This window comes from Notolabrus celidotus, chromosome 9, assembly GCF_009762535.1.
Source record: "Notolabrus celidotus isolate fNotCel1 chromosome 9, fNotCel1.pri, whole genome shotgun sequence".
In the NCBI taxonomy this organism is placed as follows: domain Eukaryota; kingdom Metazoa; phylum Chordata; class Actinopteri; order Labriformes; family Labridae; genus Notolabrus; species Notolabrus celidotus.
Genome location: NC_048280.1, coordinates 28,467,587 through 28,485,530, shown reverse-complemented (window position 1 = coordinate 28,485,530; position 17,944 = coordinate 28,467,587). Strand labels below are relative to the sequence as shown.

At 40.1% G+C, this 17,944-nt stretch overlaps 1 protein-coding gene across 2 annotated transcripts in view; it reads left to right on the top strand.

Moving 5' to 3' along the window:
- Positions 1–17,944, top strand: part of galnt9 (polypeptide N-acetylgalactosaminyltransferase 9) — a 138,741-nt gene that overhangs the window by 16,386 nt on the left and 104,411 nt on the right. For both annotated transcript variants that reach the window (XM_034692643.1, XM_034692644.1), the window contains exon 2: positions 13,862–14,042. In XM_034692643.1, the coding sequence (XP_034548534.1) occupies positions 13,876–14,042 (167 nt within the window). In that variant the 5' untranslated portion in view covers positions 13,862–13,875. The remainder of the gene's footprint in view (positions 1–13,861; positions 14,043–17,944) is intronic.

The following is a 17,944-nucleotide window of genomic DNA, read 5'->3' as shown; positions in this document are numbered from 1 at the left end:
CAACAACAAAAAAATAAAAAATACAATGCATCCTCTCAGTCACTTAGCTTCATATAGACAGAATACAACTGAGACAGTCAGTCTCATAGTATCACTGCACCGGGACAGAAACACTCTGTGTCTGCAGAATTGTGTAAGGACAGAGGGACAAAGAAATACTTATCATCTTACTAAGCGTCTACTGCTGAGATCACAGAACGGGTCTGTCCAAACAGATTTTTGTCTCATGCCATTTCTGATTGGGTTATTTTTAAAACATAAATTTGCAGGGCATCCATCTCCTTCCACACAAGATATACAAAGTTAGAAGACAAGTGTTTTTTCCAATTTTAGTCGTCAGATTCTTTAATTTTCTTTTGGATAAAGTATGTTCTTAAACTTTCTTTCAACCGACCCTAACCAGCAGTTAGTATCCCATCTATCTTCTGATCTCAAGCACCTAATAGCTTTCATGATATCTGCATCTTTCAAAGTCTGCTCTCTTACCTGTTGTTTAATTTGTTTGCCACAATGACGCTGCCGTCAAGTGTCAGCTAAAACAATATAATTTGAAGCAAACTAGGTAAACACACTGGACTATGGTCCTTTTTCACACCTTGCCATAGACCTTTTTTTCTACATTAGAAATACTTCTTGTGTGTATTTTTAGAGTATTTTGGAGTAAAATGGAGCTAAATGAGATATGTCAGACATTTGGCAACAAAGCAACCAGTCTGTCTGTTCACTCATGAGATGCATTTTTAAGTAAGGAACTTATTTTGCCGAAAAGTATCATGCTGCTCTGGCTGACATTCTGTCGTGCTATAAAATCTCTCTGTGTCGTTTTGTGTGGATGGAGGAGGAGACGAGGACAGATGCTGTCTTGCCAACTGGAGCAGGGATTATTTTCACACCAACACTCTTCAAGACAAAATCATTTCAGTACAGCAACTTCATACAACGGGCTCCTACATACACACCTCTCTTCAGTGGGCCTCTTACAGAGTCACTGGGTACATGTTTCCCACTATCTCACTCTTTTTACACAAAAGCATGGAGAAGTAAAAGCATTGGTGTTTTTCTGATGGCTTCAAGGTCTTTAAAATATTTTTTTTATTATTAAACTGTGGCAATGTTATATTAAGAACAAAACTGAATTTCAACTGTTAACAGTAGCTGTTATCATTGCACAAACTATACATTACCCATAGTTGAAAACCTATAGAATTAAAACCTGAAATTCTGCCTTAAAACAGTTTAAAAATTCAGTTAAAGTAGATGTGATTTAGTGGAGATAACCCCTTTAGGTTAGAGATTGCAAAGTTTACCACGACTGGCCTCCCATACAGAAGTCCGTGCCCCAGTTAGGCCAACCAAGTTGAAAGAGTCTGGTGCAAATGTTTGCATCCTGTGTTTGTGACACATTAAAATCCCACAAGAACTTACAACACAACCCATGTATCCAAGGGATGACTCTTATCTTTCCTGTGTATGATGATATATCGTTAATCATCGATGGAGCAGAGGTTTGGCTGTTTGAGCTAAAGCCATGTCTGATTTCTCTAGCCTTAAAACGTTTAGGTTATACGGTATAACTCTGCCCCCCCCCCCCCCCCCCCAATCAGTTGTTTGTTTTAGGCAAATGAATGAGCATGTAGCAGAGAAACAGTGATGTGATCGTGGATCAATGTTGGCATGCTAACATTAGCCGTGATTAGCTTAAGCGCTACATTAGCTTTTTTTAGAGTAGTTCCTGTGGATGAAACGTCTCAGCCTGCAATGTTCTTCAAATGTGCTGGTGTTGCTGCTCCAGGCAACTAATCACAAACAAGAATGGGCAGGACTGTTCACACAGGTAACCAGGAAAATAGATGCTTGTGAGATGACCATCACAAAGAAATGACAAGCCCAGTTTTGGGACAGTTTGCCTGTTTGTTGCTGCTGAGTGTAGAGATTGATCTAAAAAAAATCAGTGTTAACATCGTCATAGATATCAGACAATGTATGCGCATATCCTGTTAGGGGCCCTGTTCTATTTCAAGCAGTGAAAGGTAAAGTTTTAACAATGCCACAGGAGAAAATGATATAACATATTGTTGTTTTTGTTATTATTAATATTACTTAATAAGAATATTACATTCTTTTGAATTTCTGAACATATCTGATTAGTGTAAATATATGACCCATTGAATTTCCCATGGACCCACTCAGTTACCACCTGTGGATCCCAGGGATTTACTACATGGAAAAGCTTTAAACAATACAGGTTAATAGATGAATGGTTGTGTTAAATCATAACATCCTCCTAGATAGATGCTGACATCTCTCTCAGCACGGTCAAGATCAGGTGGGTTTGTAATTTTCAGTTGTTTCATGAGAGAAGAGAGGAACTGTAGATTCTGAGATTTACAATCAACAATGAACTACAGACCTTTGCTGGCACACTTGTCCTCCACGTAGAAAAGGAGACCTATAACCTTCTTGAGTATGAGTCTAAAGTTAATCAAACAAATAACATTTATCCACCAATGATAACATTCAACGTCAGGCTGTTGTCCTAAACCCAATTTGAGCTTGTGCAAACAAAGTCTGAAACTGAAATGGAAACAACTGCGGTTGTGTATTTTTCCTTGACAGTAGCAGTGTGTACCAAAGATTACACAGAGCCAAGAAGCGTTCGCTTGCTGTCAGAGTCCCTCCATGATTTGTCTTGAGCTCTTTAATGGCACACTTAATCATATCCTCATATCCCAGGTCACTGCTCTCCTTTCTCTGAATCCTGCACAGGCCACAAATTGTATTCTATGGCCAGTGGGAATAACTATGGTGAGAGGGGGACTCAGTGCGCCAATAACTATTACCATGTCCAGCAGCGATATGAAGTAATTGCCCATTCCCTCTGTTGTTTATTGCCTACCAATGGCAGGCCGTGGGAGCTGCAGTGAGGCCCAATTAGATTTGAAGGACATAAACAAGTAGCAGAATTCCTCTTTTATGGTTGTCTGATGGATGGTCACTGGACTCCCAACAAGAAAACAACGGTCAAGCTTTATCAGCCGCCCGTTCAGCAAGAAATGAGCAACATGAGGGTTATCAGCCGCACTGCTCTGCAGTGGAGGCCACCGTCGTCGGGTAATCAGATGAGTGGTTTTAAGCTTGTTAACAGGCTTATGAAGCAGCGATTTGACCTTTAAGTACTGCATTAGAACCAACAAATACCTCCATGTGGTACTTACCTGCTAAAGCCCAGTAGTCTGACTTAATGAACGCCAGACACAAATAAGATTAGCTGCCATTATTAGGAAGGAGACAGAAGGGGATACGTGGAGGAACAAAGTTTGACTGATGTAGAATTTGAGTTCAGTGTTCATGTGGAAGTTTTGAAGAAGGCTTTTTATGTCCAACACACAATTCTTCTTTAAAGAACAGATTCACTTCTCTCTCAGCTTCTTTTTGTAAAGTATATTTTCTAGTTATGCTTTTTACACTGATGTGTCTAACACTTGATTCTGATTGGTCATTACTTCAAAGCAACAACCTGTTATTTCTCAACAGCAAACCGTTCCTATGAAGAACACATTGTTGCCAGGGATGTGGCTCTGATAAACGACTCTGACTAACTGTGGTCATATCACTCTGCCAAAAGAAGTCTGGCTAATGTGACAGCAGTTTGTTTCAGTGCTGCAGTTGATTCACCAAATCTTGAGCCAAAGTTGAGTCTGAGTCCCCCAGTCTTCAATTCAGAGTCCAAGATGAGCGTGAGTCCCATCCCCATTACCTGAGTCCAAATCAGTTCAGGAATCCTGGTAGCATTCCTGAGGAAGACGCCACATAAATGTGCATTCAGGTGACCATGTGTCAGCCCTTGCCTGAGTCTGTATGAAGTTGAGTAGAGTTACCTGTCCTAAAAATCAGGACTTGAGTTGGATTTGAGTCAGGGGCCTAGACCTCAAGTACCACAGCATTGTTTGTTTTGAGAAAACCAAGAAAAGAGACAAACAATGGAGAAAAGGCAGGAAAGACCTAAATACTTTAGGCAATGAAAAGGAAATCTGCAACATGCAAGATGATGCATGAAGTAACAGTTAATTTCTGACTCAACGTTTGGTGAAAAAATATTGATTCCTTAAGCAAGTACCCATGTACTTACTGTATGGTAATGTAATAAACATGTTGTAAAGAAGTTCAGGATGATACAAGTCTTTTCATCTTACAGGCAGGGTCCTGCTCACCCTGTCAGAGTTCCAATCAGATATATCAGTCTCCTCAGTATACATTAGTCCTTACTGAACTCTGTGTGCTGGCTCAGATAACAACATTGCAATTACAGATCATATGTTTTCTTAGTGTAAAGCCAGGTTTAAGATTTTTGAGAAGGCTAAAACAGCAGTTAGCTTATTAATTAATTGAATCAATAATGTGTTAGGACCTTGATCCAAGCTTGGGATATCATTGAGGTTTTACTCGTTTCAATGGTGTGGAGATAGAGGAAAAGTGCACCATTACAATAAACCAGAGAGGTCAGTGCAATGGCAAATGTCCCATATCAAGAGTAAGCTATGTCAAAATAAAAGACTGTAAAATAAAATTAAATGAGTCATTTTAATACTTATTCAGAATTCAATTAATCTTTTGCTCAGCTCAAATGAAACTACCTGGTTTTCTATTCACTGCCTCCCTCCTCTCTGCTGTTCTGTCATTCAGGACTGAAGTCCTCCAAAGATAAACCCCCTCAAAAACAAGATATTGGTCCAGCTTTTATTGAAATCGCTACTATTCACTTTACTCCTCTGACCACTGCTTGGTGTGTCACTGTTTGAGCTCAGCTCATGGCTGCATGGATGCTTTTGTCATCAGCCATGCATGTCACTCCTGGCGTTCTCCTGGTGCGTAGGTGCTGATGGGACGGCAGCCTTGCATGCCCAGGTGCAGCACCAGATAGGCTTCTTATCTGTAATGCCCAATTATGGCAAAGAAACCAGTGCTGTTTATATTCTAAGCCTGCAGGGCCAAAGACTTGATGAGAAGTGAAAAATGTCACACTCTCTCTCCTCCACGCTGACACACACTTGATGCTCAGACTGTATCTTAATGATAGGCATCGCAGTGTGACTATATGTTGTCGTGCAGGGAGTAATGGCGGCTGCAGGGACACCACATCACAGCGATTGGAATCCCGATGATATGAAATATATTCCATTAATGACAGGGAGATGAGGCTCTGGTCTGCTCGACAAAACAGTTTCAGCAACAGATAAGAATCAATTCTGCTCAGCCTTGAGGAATCATGATAATGAATTCTGCAACTTACCTGACAATCAGTTCTCAGCCTCAGAAAATAATGGCTCTTTCAGACGGAGCCAGGTCTCTGCTTATTTACTTTGTAGACCCAGAGTCATGAGTAATTTTATTACTAGAATTCAATGATGAAATTAATAAAGGAGGAACATGAAGGCCAGTATATTTCAGGCTGGGTATTAAATATTAAAAATGATCAACTTTTGCTTGCTGCGCTTTGATTGTTGATCATGATTTTCTGAGAATTTTGATTAAATGGCACCAACGTGTTTTAGATATTCACAGTGAGTGAATGAGTGATTGAGATATGACCAGATAATAGACCTGCAGACCTGAAAGCTTTGATCTTTAGCCATAATTTGGCATAGAAATCCTATCTGAAGGTGTCCTTACAACTGGAATTGCATCGTACTTCAGAGATTCTGACTTGGTGGTTGTTTAGCTTTTTGGTTGTATCGTTCAGCATCATCATCTAATAATAATAATAATAATAATAATAATAATTATTATTATTATTATAATTATAATAATAACGCTATTAAATAATAATAATAATAATAATAGAGAATTCAATGACAATGTGTTGCTACATTCACACCTGGTGCCAGTTAAATGATAAAGTCAATTCATTGCCACACTATCTTCTTCTTTTATAATATTTTCCTTTTTTATTTGTTTGTTTTTCTTATTTTCAAAAGCACTTCAACCTTTTGACCTCCCTCATCACATGCACATTACAACTTATATTACAGCCTGGTCTCAGGCAGTTTATGAAACATTAACACAATTATAAAATCTGTTTACGTGGAAATATATTGTCCTTTTTTGTATCAGTGAGCAAAGGTTTTAAGCTAAGGCTATATCTGTATAAATGTATCAAAAGGAGAAGTTTATTTCTTATGCCCTAAAAATAAAAACCTTTAACTTTATTGTAAATGGTGCCTTTTAAAATGTGCACCCCCACTACAGTACACACACGTGCACCTCATGGAATAAATAGCTGGGATTTTGAGACAGTAAGGTGCAAACTCCCATTGATCCGTCTGTCCCTACAAACATCTCACCATTTGCCCGAAAAAATGTCCCTTTGCCCCTTGAGTCATCTCCTCTTCAACTTATACCTTCACTATAGTTAAAGCACTACTCTAGCTAGCTCAACGTCCACTTTCAACTTTCATGTATGATCATACTTGTGACAGCTCCAGTTGAGATGTCACAAACTGCAGCCAGGTATTTTACAGCTGGCTTCTAGTCCCCGGTAGCATTTAGTAAACTTCTGCCATAAGAGTACAGCTTTAAGTCTTTTGCATCAAGGTTGTTTGTTTGTTGTACATAAGAATGCATTTCCTGCATGTTATGATAAAATGAGCTAATAATCACACAGGACTCTGCAGAATGAAGTCTTCCCATCACATGTGAATGAAACTCTGCAGACTTGGATGCATCCTTCACCTTTCCTTTAGACTTGGCATAAAGCTCTTTCTTTCTTTCTTTCTTTCTTTCTTTCTTTCTTTCTTTCTTTCTTTCTTTCTTTCTTTCTTTCTTTCTTTCTTTCTTTCTTTCTTTCTTTCTTTCTTTCTTTCTTTCTTTCTTTCTTTCTTTCTTTCTTTCTTTCTTTCTTTCTTTCTTTCTTTCTTTCTTTCTTTCTTTCTTTCTTTCTTTCTTTCTTTCTTTCTTTCTTTCTTTCTTTCTTTTTTTCTTCTTTCTTTCTTTCTTTCTTTTTTTCTTCTTTCTTTCTTTCTTTCTTTCTTTCTTTCTTTCTTTCCTTCTTCTTTCTTTCTTTATTCTTTCTTTCTTTCTTTATTTCTTTCTTTCTTTCTTTCTCTCTTTCTTTCTTCTTTCTTTCTTTCTTTCTTTCTTTCTTTCTTTCTTGTATGACAGCTGAAGTTTGATGCCTCAGTTGAATGTAGCGAGTCCTGCCTCTGCAGTGTGTGCTGCTGTGTCACAGATTTTGTGTGTTCTTGCAGTGTTATGTAGGTATCCAAACAATCCATTGTTTGGAGATAATTTTAGGGGTCCAGTGCTACCAATTTCCAAATCAGAGTGTTTATCCTCCTGACATGCCAGCTGCTGTTATGATTGGCAGTGCTAGAATTAGTGCAGCCTGTCCTCCTGCTCGTAGATTTGTTTTGGCCTTTGAAGACTTTAGACCATAGAAGCCGTTATTTTCCTCTTCTTCAAGCAATTGCTGGATCCCCTCCCCATCAATATTTAGAACTCCGCTGCATCACTTTGGACATACATAAATCCACTCTCACTCTTAAATCATTCATTAAAAATGAATCTCTGAGTGTGGGACCCGATCTTATAAAGGCCAAATCAGACACTATCTGAAGGTTACTGTATAATTCATTGCGGTTATGAGTTTAATGTAGTGTGTCAGATAGATTTGGACAAATGGATTTTAGGGAGAGATCACAGAGACTGAGGCATATTCGGACACAGTGATATTCAAATTGGTGTTAGATTTTTGAGGGACGCACATCCAGGTGATGGTTCTGAATGATTGGAAGATGTGGATGTTGAGCTTAGACTGTTGAAGTGAGGGGGTGACAGTATTAATGTGAGAGTAGTGTGAATCTTGCACCGGGAATAGTAGAAGAAGCACTACTTGACTGTAAATATATCTAGACATGTACAAAAAACTTAATGTAACACATTTGTTTCAGTTCATCGAAGAGTGTCTTTGCATTTTATGCAGGGTGCAGCACACAAGTGCACAGTGTTGGCTTTTATTCATTGTCGTCTTTTTTTTTTTGGCCAGAACATAACAGCCCACTTGCTAGATGCTTTTATACAAAGTGCCTCACAGGATCAGTGCACATACATTTTTAACTCCTGCAGTCGTCGGGGGAATAGCTCTTAATCCTTACTGAGTTATCACGATGCTCTACCCACGTACACACAGTCCAATTCTTCCTCTAAAGAAATGTATTAAAAGCTCCTGTTTGTGTTGTGTGCAAACAACCCATTTGTGGATTAAAAAATGATTCTGTGTAAGAGCAGCTTTGGGTTTTGCTATTGCTTAAATCATGCATTTGCAATATTTTGGATGACTGTTTTCTAAACGTCAGATTTGTATTAAAAATTCAATGAATTGTTTGTTTCAGTGTTAAATGGAGGATGTAAATTATTATTGTGATTAGATTCCTCCAAAGTAACTTAGTAAGTTCAACGCTTATGAACAATTGCGAGTCCAACGTTTTATTGGTTGTGTGATGTTAACAAAAACATGAGCCATTTCTGAACCTCTTTCTTCCATTGAAACAAGACTTTTCTTTCTTCAAGCCTTTTTCATTTTTCAGTGGGCGAAGCAATAGCTAATGTATGTGTTTCTATCTGTGCAAATGTGGCCGCGTGACGTCACTATCAAGACTGCATTGCAATGTAGACAACATGGAGGCCAATAAGTGAACTAATTATTCAGATCTTCCCAAATGTATGAATCTAGTGAGTTCTCTTCTGAACATAATCAAAGATAACTTTGTTTATACAATAAGGTCAACACATATCTATGTATGCGTTCCTTTAAAGTACTTCCAACAGGCTGCCAGGTGTTATCAAAGCAGCTGGAGAGATTAATAAAGTTTTTAGATAAGGCCTCAAATGTGCGTCAGTTGTTTAAATGCCACAAACAAACGCTCTGCACTGAGATTGTTTCTGTCATATCTTAAAACTTCTGTTGAAGTGCTTCAGTCAGATAGAAGACAGTGTATCAGATTTTTAGGCCTCTCATCCCGTAATGGAGTTTTCTTCCATCAGATGAGGAAGTGGAAGCGATGGGAGGCAAAATAAGGCAGAAAACAAAGCTGGCAGCTATATTGTCCTGCTTCCAAGACTCACACAGAGACATAGAGGCCCTCCAGACTCGAGTCTCCGGCCCTGGAGGGTATCTGTGTTATAGTGTGACACTATGCCGCTATGCCAGATGGCTTGTCCATGACGTGAACCCCACCCATGCTTGTCAAAATGCCACCACACTGGCTGGTGCAGGGCATTCTAAATCCCTCTCGCGGGAGAAGCCAGTTTGCAGCCATTCAGCTCCAATTACAAATCTTCAGTAGCACCCGAGGATTCGAGGCCATCCAAATATGGTGATTACTCTGCAGCTCCTGGAGGGCCGAAGCTGAGAGCTGAGCTCTTCATTGGTATGCACTGTTTACTTACTGTCTGTGTGTCCATCTGTTGATGTGGAGAACAGACGCAGCTCAATGTTTCTGTGGAGGCCACACTGAAAGCTTGGCTGGCATAGCAATTATCTGATATTATCCTGCAGTTTCATGGAATTTTAACAAGTCAAGTCAGCAGAGACCGATAGGAAGAAAGCTGACAACATGCTTTTGTCAAAAACAAACTGAACTATAGGGTCTTCATGTACGATGTGCATTTAAATGTGTACATCTTTCTTAAGGGATAGCCTTTTATATTTTTCGATGTCCCATAATTGTATATCTAATTACTTTCTCTCAACATTTACTACAATATAAATCTTGAGTAGTCTATCAAAATAGTAAAATAAGCTTTGTGTTCGCATCTTCGGTTATTAAGGCTTGTTTAACAATATGCAAGGAACAAAATAAACCAGGCTTCCTTTCTAAGAAGTTATCAATCATTTTTTCCCTTTTAGAGTTTTTGTTTTTTGGCCTTGGGCATTCATTGGACAGTGAGACACTAAGTGTGGGTAAGAAAGAACAGTGATTACATGCAAATGGTTGTGACAAGCTGTGGATTTTGCCTCTTTGGCAACTGCTCTGCCAACTGAGCTTAACCAGCACCCCTGATTTCTCAATCTACATTAATGCAGCGCAAAATTATAACCAAACTTACTGCAGGACAATTTACAAAAGAAGCAGGTGTCAACCTTACTCTATGTTTTGTAATTTGGGGAGAACCAACATAAATCCATAACCTGCAGACACACTACAAATTTTGAGAACAGTATAAAGGACAAAATTCCTTTAAACATGCAGAAACCCTGAGCAGAACTAGACTGATGGTGAACAGCCACTTGCCCTGTCTGGATGGGCTGACATGATTCCACAGCAAGCTGGTGTGGTGTGTAAATGAATAGTAAATCAACCACTGAAAGGCAGTAACCTGTTATGGTGTATTCTGTACACTGTTGTTATAACGTGTCTTTGGTAATCCCATGGGATCTTGTGGGGTTCTCCCGTGTGATCTGAGTCCAGCAGCTTAAGCTTCACTCTGCTCCAGAAACAGTTCCAGTGGGGCAGGGCGCACGCTCTCGGATGGAGTACAACTGGGATGCAAATGGAACGTGGCACACACGTCTTCTGTGGAATCAAAGAGTGTAAGTAGGATAAGAGGAGGTTGCAGAAAGGGAGCGGTGGATAGAGGCTGGAGGACGGCTGGATAGACAGACAATAACAGTAGACCTATGATACGGACCTATGGTAACAATGCAAATCTTTATAGTGGTTCTATTAACTGATATTTACATGAACTTCTCTACAAGTCATAAATAGAATATGACCATTGTCGCTAGGTTCTTTCTTCACCAATCACTTCAAGTGTAAAACACAGCCGTAATCGAAAAATGAGGTAAAGGTGGAATTTATTCGTTTATTGGCCTCCCAAAGTGCAAAAAAAATGAAAATACTATTAACAAAAATCACCAACAAGGCAAGAGGTCCTCAATAACTCTTAAATTACCATAGGAAGAAAAAAACAGTAGTACTGAAAACACGGCTGAGCAGTTACCTTTGGTGCAACAACCAGCAAGACTGGGTAGAGAGCCCAAAACTGCCCTTTTTTAAATCCTGTAGCCCCTCCGGCTTAGTGTCAAAGATTATATAACTTTATCCAAAAACATATTTTCTTAACATTTGAAGCAATTTAACCTTTTAAAACGTAGCACATTGTACAAAGATGTTTTAAACATTTAGCTGGCATTTTATTTAATGCCAAACTACATTTTTAGGACATGAATGGCAACAGGAAAAAATCAGATTGCAGGAACCATGTGATCACTTTTGCCCGCCATAGCTGCCTACTAACTCTGCGGAAGCGCTGCACTCTGTTTCCTTGTTTCAAAACACGGCATGATATGACAGAGCGCATATCTAGTGCACCCTAGCTGGTAAGTGGACCGGACACAGTGAAAATGTATGTGTAAGATGACAATAGAGCTCCTATGTGTGTACCCTGTGGAATGAGCAGGACAGCGGAATGCTGGTGTGGTTTACCAGGTGAATGGAGACACTAACTGAGAGGGAGAGTTTAGTGTGTATGTGTGTGCGTCAGTGTGTGTGCTTGTGTGTTCATGCGTGCACTGCCAACAGTCAGTGACTGTGCCGCTCCGTCACAAGTATTAATAATAGTGGTACAAAGGCATCAGTAGCAATAATATATCAGTTGTGAGAGCAGAATTAAATGATTATAAGCACTATGCATCATCGTACGATCATTACACTGCAGTTAAATAAATGACCATTTAGAATTAGCCTACAATATATTTCATTTTCAGCACAACTGAAGTTATTTTACTTATGAGTGGGGATAAGCAGATACTTGGTAAACAAAGCATACATTTTGTCATGTTTGCCAGTGTGTTGCTATTTCCATTATGAATGTGTATTAGGATGTATGAAAAAAAAATCTTAGTTAGAATACATTTCTAAACCAAATATCAATAACCCAACGTTTGACTTTGCTTGAAAATGCACCAGTAAAACATTTGGTTTAGGATTCCTTCCTGTCCGAAAAACCTCCATACTCCCTTTAAAGTCTGACTCAGTGAACAGACATATGTTTTTCACCAGCCAAGATTTCATTTCTGACTCTGTGCCCCGTTTCTCTGCCCCCCTTTTGGAAATGTCACTGTCAGAGCACTAAAGTGACGGTCTGTTAAATCACATCGATGAGTCATTTTAATGAGAGCAGAGGGGTATTTTAAGTCGGACACATTAAATCTGGCGCTGAATGAGGTTGTGTTGGACCAAAGTAACTGAACATGAGGGGGCCAAGAACTGGCTATGAGTCACCAACACCTAGTACTCAGAGACGCAGTCTGGCCTCCTTTCTTGAGATAAGAGGACCTGTGTGTACACTTTGAGGTTATGCATTTTACACACTATCTCTATAATGCTTTTAATGAGGGTGTAAAGGGGCATTCAAGGAGAGTCCTTGTTGGACTGAAGTTGTCTGTAGAATTTTGTATTTTTTTAAACTGAGTTTTAAATCCCAAAAATGGGAACGGGGAACATTAGAGTAGAGCTGAGCTATAACTTGACATATAATCAAAATAAAAGCAGATATATGTAACTGCTATCACAGGTCACGAGCTTGGAGTAGAATATAAACACAGCCATGCTAATATTCAGTACTATATCATGACCATGTGTGTGATGCTGCTTTTATACTACAGTAAACAGAAGTAAACAGTGATGGGAACTTGACTTGAACTAGACTGTTCACTGCTCTCTGTATGTCTTCACACCACCACTGTTACCACAGAACAGTAACTTACTATGGTGTATTGAGTTATCATGCTACCAGTGAATTAACAGTCTCCTGACATATGCTTTGGCAGCCTGTACAATTAAGAGGTACTGGCTTTATTAATTAGGACAAAGACCTCCAGATGTAATGTTAATTAACAATACTTTAAACACCTGGCTGAGGTGGAGTAATACAGCACTCACTGTTTGCCCTTTGGCTAAACAGATTACTGATTAGGAACCAATTGTTGTACAGGGTCTTATTTTCAGCTGTAGCTCAAAAACCTCAAACTAGCACAAATGACAATCATCAACACTGTGCAGTATATTAACTACAATACTTCACTGCAGCTTAGTGGCTGAAGTTATGAATGGATAAATAATTGAATGGATTGATACAAAGTCCAGTCCACTCAGTCTCTACATACTGTTTGAATCAATGTGCTCTTAACTTTAAAGTCTCCTGTGACAAACCTTTTCAGAAACAGTCAAAAGGCATCTAACACCTTACTCCGTGTAGAAGCTATGGACCAGTAAGGAGTAACAGTAACCATGTTGACCAGCATGCACTACAATCCTTAATGATACTGTTTTGCATTTTTTACCAATCCCACTCTGGCCAGATTTAACCACCACTCAGTGGCACTGCCAGGATGTTTGGGCCCTGTGAAAATATATCTCATAACGATTTAACTTCTGCAAGTGTTCTTATATTTTTCAGGGCCCCTGTCAGTCATGAGTCCTTAGAATCCTCCTAACTTTTCTCCCATGCCCTCAGTCCTCCTGAGACTGTATACAGTTGTATTACATGTATACTGCTCTGTTGTTGCTGTTGTATCTCAGTGTTTCTCAGCCTGTGCTCTGCTCTCCTCTGATGTAACATCTGTCCATGTGGGTGCTTTACAGCTTTTTCACAGACAGACAGTGTAATGATGCCCTCTGGATGAGCCTGGCTGTGTCTCGGATCTGCCAAACACCAATCTCCTCAGATTCTGTTCAAATGTCAATCACCGGCCTCTGCATGGTTTCTCTTCTCACCCGTCTTTCCCTGTTCTCTCTCTGCGTGTCTGCTTCTGCAATCTGCCGTGCTCATCTGTCTCTCTGTTGTGTCTTTTCCTCTGCAGGTTTGGCAAAGCCCATGGGGCTAGTTGAGGGCCCCGGAGGCCTTGGCCAGGGGGGAGCTGCTGCCACTCTGGGAGAGGACAGTCGAGATGCTGAGGGGAAATACGAGGAGTACGGCTATAACGCTCAGCTCAGTGATCGCATCTCCCTGGACAGAAGCATCCCAGACTACAGACCTAAAAAGTGAATCCACCTCCTGTTTCTCCTCATTTTCTGTCTTGTACATGCTCCTTCCATCTACGACTCTACACCTGTTTCCCCCTCTGGCGGGGTTGTATGATGTTAGAGACAGACCTGTAACGGGAAGGTTTCCCAGTTTGGTCCCTGCTACAGTTGATGGGCTCTATTTTTATGAAGGCACACAATGTGCGGACAGCTCTCTGCCAGGAAAATAGCATTTTCATCAAGAACACAGTGTTTTCAGTCTTCTTTTCTTTTTTATGGTGGTGACTCTTCAGGACATTTGCTGTGCCAAAATAGTTGAGTTGTAGGACATGGTGAGGCAGAAATCATAGGCTGTGCAGTTAATTCATAGTGTTGAGGATCACTGGGATTTACAAGCTTTCCCCGCTCGCCCAGACCAGGTCAAAAGTGCACGCTGCACACATGCTATTTTTATGCTTTTGCTAAGCATAGACTCTTCAGTTCAACAGTTCACTGACTCCATGTGGATTTAAATCCCTTTATGATGACAATGAGAAAATCTGATATGTATATCTTTAATACATGCAGCAGCAGAGTGAATTGTTGGGTTACAAGAATGAAGGAACGGGTCAGAGACAGGTTAGTCAATGGATTTCACTAAATATCTCTCAACTTTAAGTCAGTATTTTTCCCATAACTTCACTCTCTATGGAGAGTTTAGAGCTACTATGTAACACACCGGGGCCAGAACCTGTTGTTGAAGTGCTGGTGAGATACATGTAGTGTCCTAAGAATCAAATCTGCCTCTCAGTGATTCCCATTTTAAACACAAAAAGTGCAGATGTCACTCTTTTAAATTTAACGGCATCCAGCGGGGGATTTCTCTCTACACCTGGTGGTTTATGACACTAATTTTGCACTCAGTGTGCCCAGCTCTCAGCAGCACATGGCATGTTGTAAAGTTGCACCAACCTAACATGACATGAGTCATATAGCAGTGACTTTGAGAAGCGTGACGACATTGTGTTGTAAACAAAATTCAGGCAAGCACATGTTTCTCATCCTCTGTGTTTACTTTACATTAGTCACCTTAAAGGTGACATATCATGCTAAATTGACTTTTTAATGGTTCTCTACCTGAAATATGTGTCCCTGGCATGTCTACAAACCCCCCGAGAATGAAAAAAATCCATTCTGCCCCTGTTTTGATTTCTCCACCTTTCTGTAAATGTGTGTGAAACGAGCCGTTTCAGACTTCCGTGTTTTTGTTACGTCACAACAATATCCGGTCTGTCACGGAGTCAGAGCTCGGAGCTTGTTCAGCCCATAGACTGTTTAAAATAATACTAAATCCCCCCTCCGTTTTTCATTACCTGCACAAATGTGTGGTAACAAGGAGCTTAGGAGGGAGGCATGCTAGGTGTAGGCTGTCTCAATAAACACAAAGGTCAGTTTTACTCCCCACGTCTGCAGATTTGAAGATCTAGTGGATGATTTTTATTTATCATGGATAAGTGCTAGCACTAGTTAGCATAGCTACATAGCTACATGTTGTAGCTGTAGCTGTGTACCAAGACACACGTTAACATACTGACAAATAAAACAACAAGAAACACTAAATCTGTGACCAATCCTTCAGAAAAGGTCCCGCTGCCTTTCTGGCAGAGGTCGGTTTTACTTCCCACGTATGCAGATTTGAAGATCTAGTGGATGATTTTTATTTGTCATGGATAAGTGCTAGCGCTAATTAGCATAGCCACATAGCTACAAGTTCATAGCTGTAGCTGTAGCTGTGTACCAAGACACACGTCGACATACTGACAAATAAAACAACAAGAAACACTAAATCTGTGACCAATCGTTCAGAAAGGTCCCGCTGCCTTTCTGGTAGAGATCGGTTTTACTCCCCAGTCCTGCAGATTTGAAGATCTAGTGGATGATTTTTATTTATCATGGATAAGTGCTAGCGCTAGTTAGCATTGCCACATAGCTACATGTTCGTAGCTGTGTACCAAGACACACGTCGACATACTGATAAATAAAACAACAAGAAACACTAAATCTGTGACCAATCCTTCAGAAAGGTCCTGCTACAGGCGCCTCTCCGTCAGGATCAGATTCTGGATCAGATTCAGAGGGTTGAAGTAACGTGATCTCTGAGCAGCCGTGTATATTCAGCCAACATGTAAACATTAGATCAACGTGCTGGACAGCCGAGGCACATCCACTTCCTGAGGGGGCGTGGTCAGAGCGAAAACAGAGTGTTCTGAGGAGGACTGAAGAAGAGGGCTTTTCAGGCAGACCAAAATCTGATTTCAAAGTGTTTTTTTGAGCATAAACTTTAAAGACATGTTTTGGGGACCTCTTAGACCAATATATTTTGATGAAAAAAGCGTGATATGTCACCTTTAATACAGTTAGCAGGTAACATTAGCACTTTAATGGCTGATGACCATAGAGAAATTATTTGCAACCTTTTTTATTTCTTATAGAGCAGCTTTTGAGCTCCAGTGTGTCAAAACTGCACAGCTGGCAACTGACCTAACATCTCTGAGACATTTGACCTCTCTTTGCCTCTTCATCAGGAAGCCTCAAGGGATATCTTTTTTTGCTTATCTGAAATCTACAGGGAAATCTGCCATCGTCCTTAGAGACTATAGTATTGTCAGACAGTAGCCTATAGGATTTGAGGAAGACTGTAAAGCTTTGTTTTAACCAAGCAGACCACGTTCAGTCCGGTTTGGTACAGTACACAATTATTTGTATTTCTTTACTGTTCTACTTTTTTTGACGCCCTTCTGTTGGGTACCAAGTGTACCTAACTGACCCTTTAAGGTTGGAGCTAGACACACAGAAACCCGTCAACAGAGGTGGGCACACTTAGATTAATGGTGTTGTTTATTTTTTTATTGTTGACTTAAAATGAAGCCCTTGATTCAGTTCCAAATACACAGTAGTTCACATTAATTTAATGTCAAGACCAGTTGAAAGTCAAACAGTTTACCCCCCTTCCTGCTGGAATGGAAATGGACTCCACAATCCAAGTCCAGTAAAAGATTGAATCGAAATGCATTATATCCATAAAGAGCCCCCGATTATTTCAAATCTACAATGGCTGTCAGATCTTCCTGAAGTTATCTGTGATCCATCTTACCATGGAAGAGCAGGGTTTGAATTATTCTCCTCTCTTAGGCAAACAAGCTCAGCATACATGCCATCTGCTGCCACGGTGCTGCGTTCCTGTAGTGAAGTCAAGTACTGGATAAATGATAAGGATGCACTAATCAGATCCTGGTATCGGATATCGGCTAGATCGGACCCAAAAAGCTAGATCGGATATTGGTGACATGGGGCCGATATATAGTGCCGATCCATATGGCATCTATTCATCTCAGTTCTATGCTTTTCTGTGTTTACAACAGTCATGTGCGTCTCCTACGTCATCAGCGCCGGCTGGTCTGTGCAATTTTGCCTGGCTGAGCATGATGGAGGATAACTAGAGAGGCTCTGCAGTTTAGACACATATTTTTTATTTTCTCATTTGACAGTTTTTTTATACCAGGGTTCCTGCGCGTCCTGGAAAACCTGGAAAACAGTTGACCAGTTTTCCAGTAATGGAAAACACCTTGAAAATGGGAGAAAAAGTAAAATGTCCTGGAAAATCACATATAGTCCTGGAAAATTATTCCAACATGGCTGCGTGCGACCTGACCCGATTAAAATAACACATCCCCATTCATTGAAAGTTGAGTCCACGCTGTGCTGGAAAAAACAACGACACTGCACAGCTTTTTTCACATTTTTTCTCCTTCACTTCATAATCATGCATTAACAGAAAACGGGGGTATATTGTTTATGTTTTATGGTACATGAACCTTGTAGAGTGCTCTTTTGATTCAAAGAGTCTTATATTTAAGTTATAGTGTGGCCAGCAGAATCGG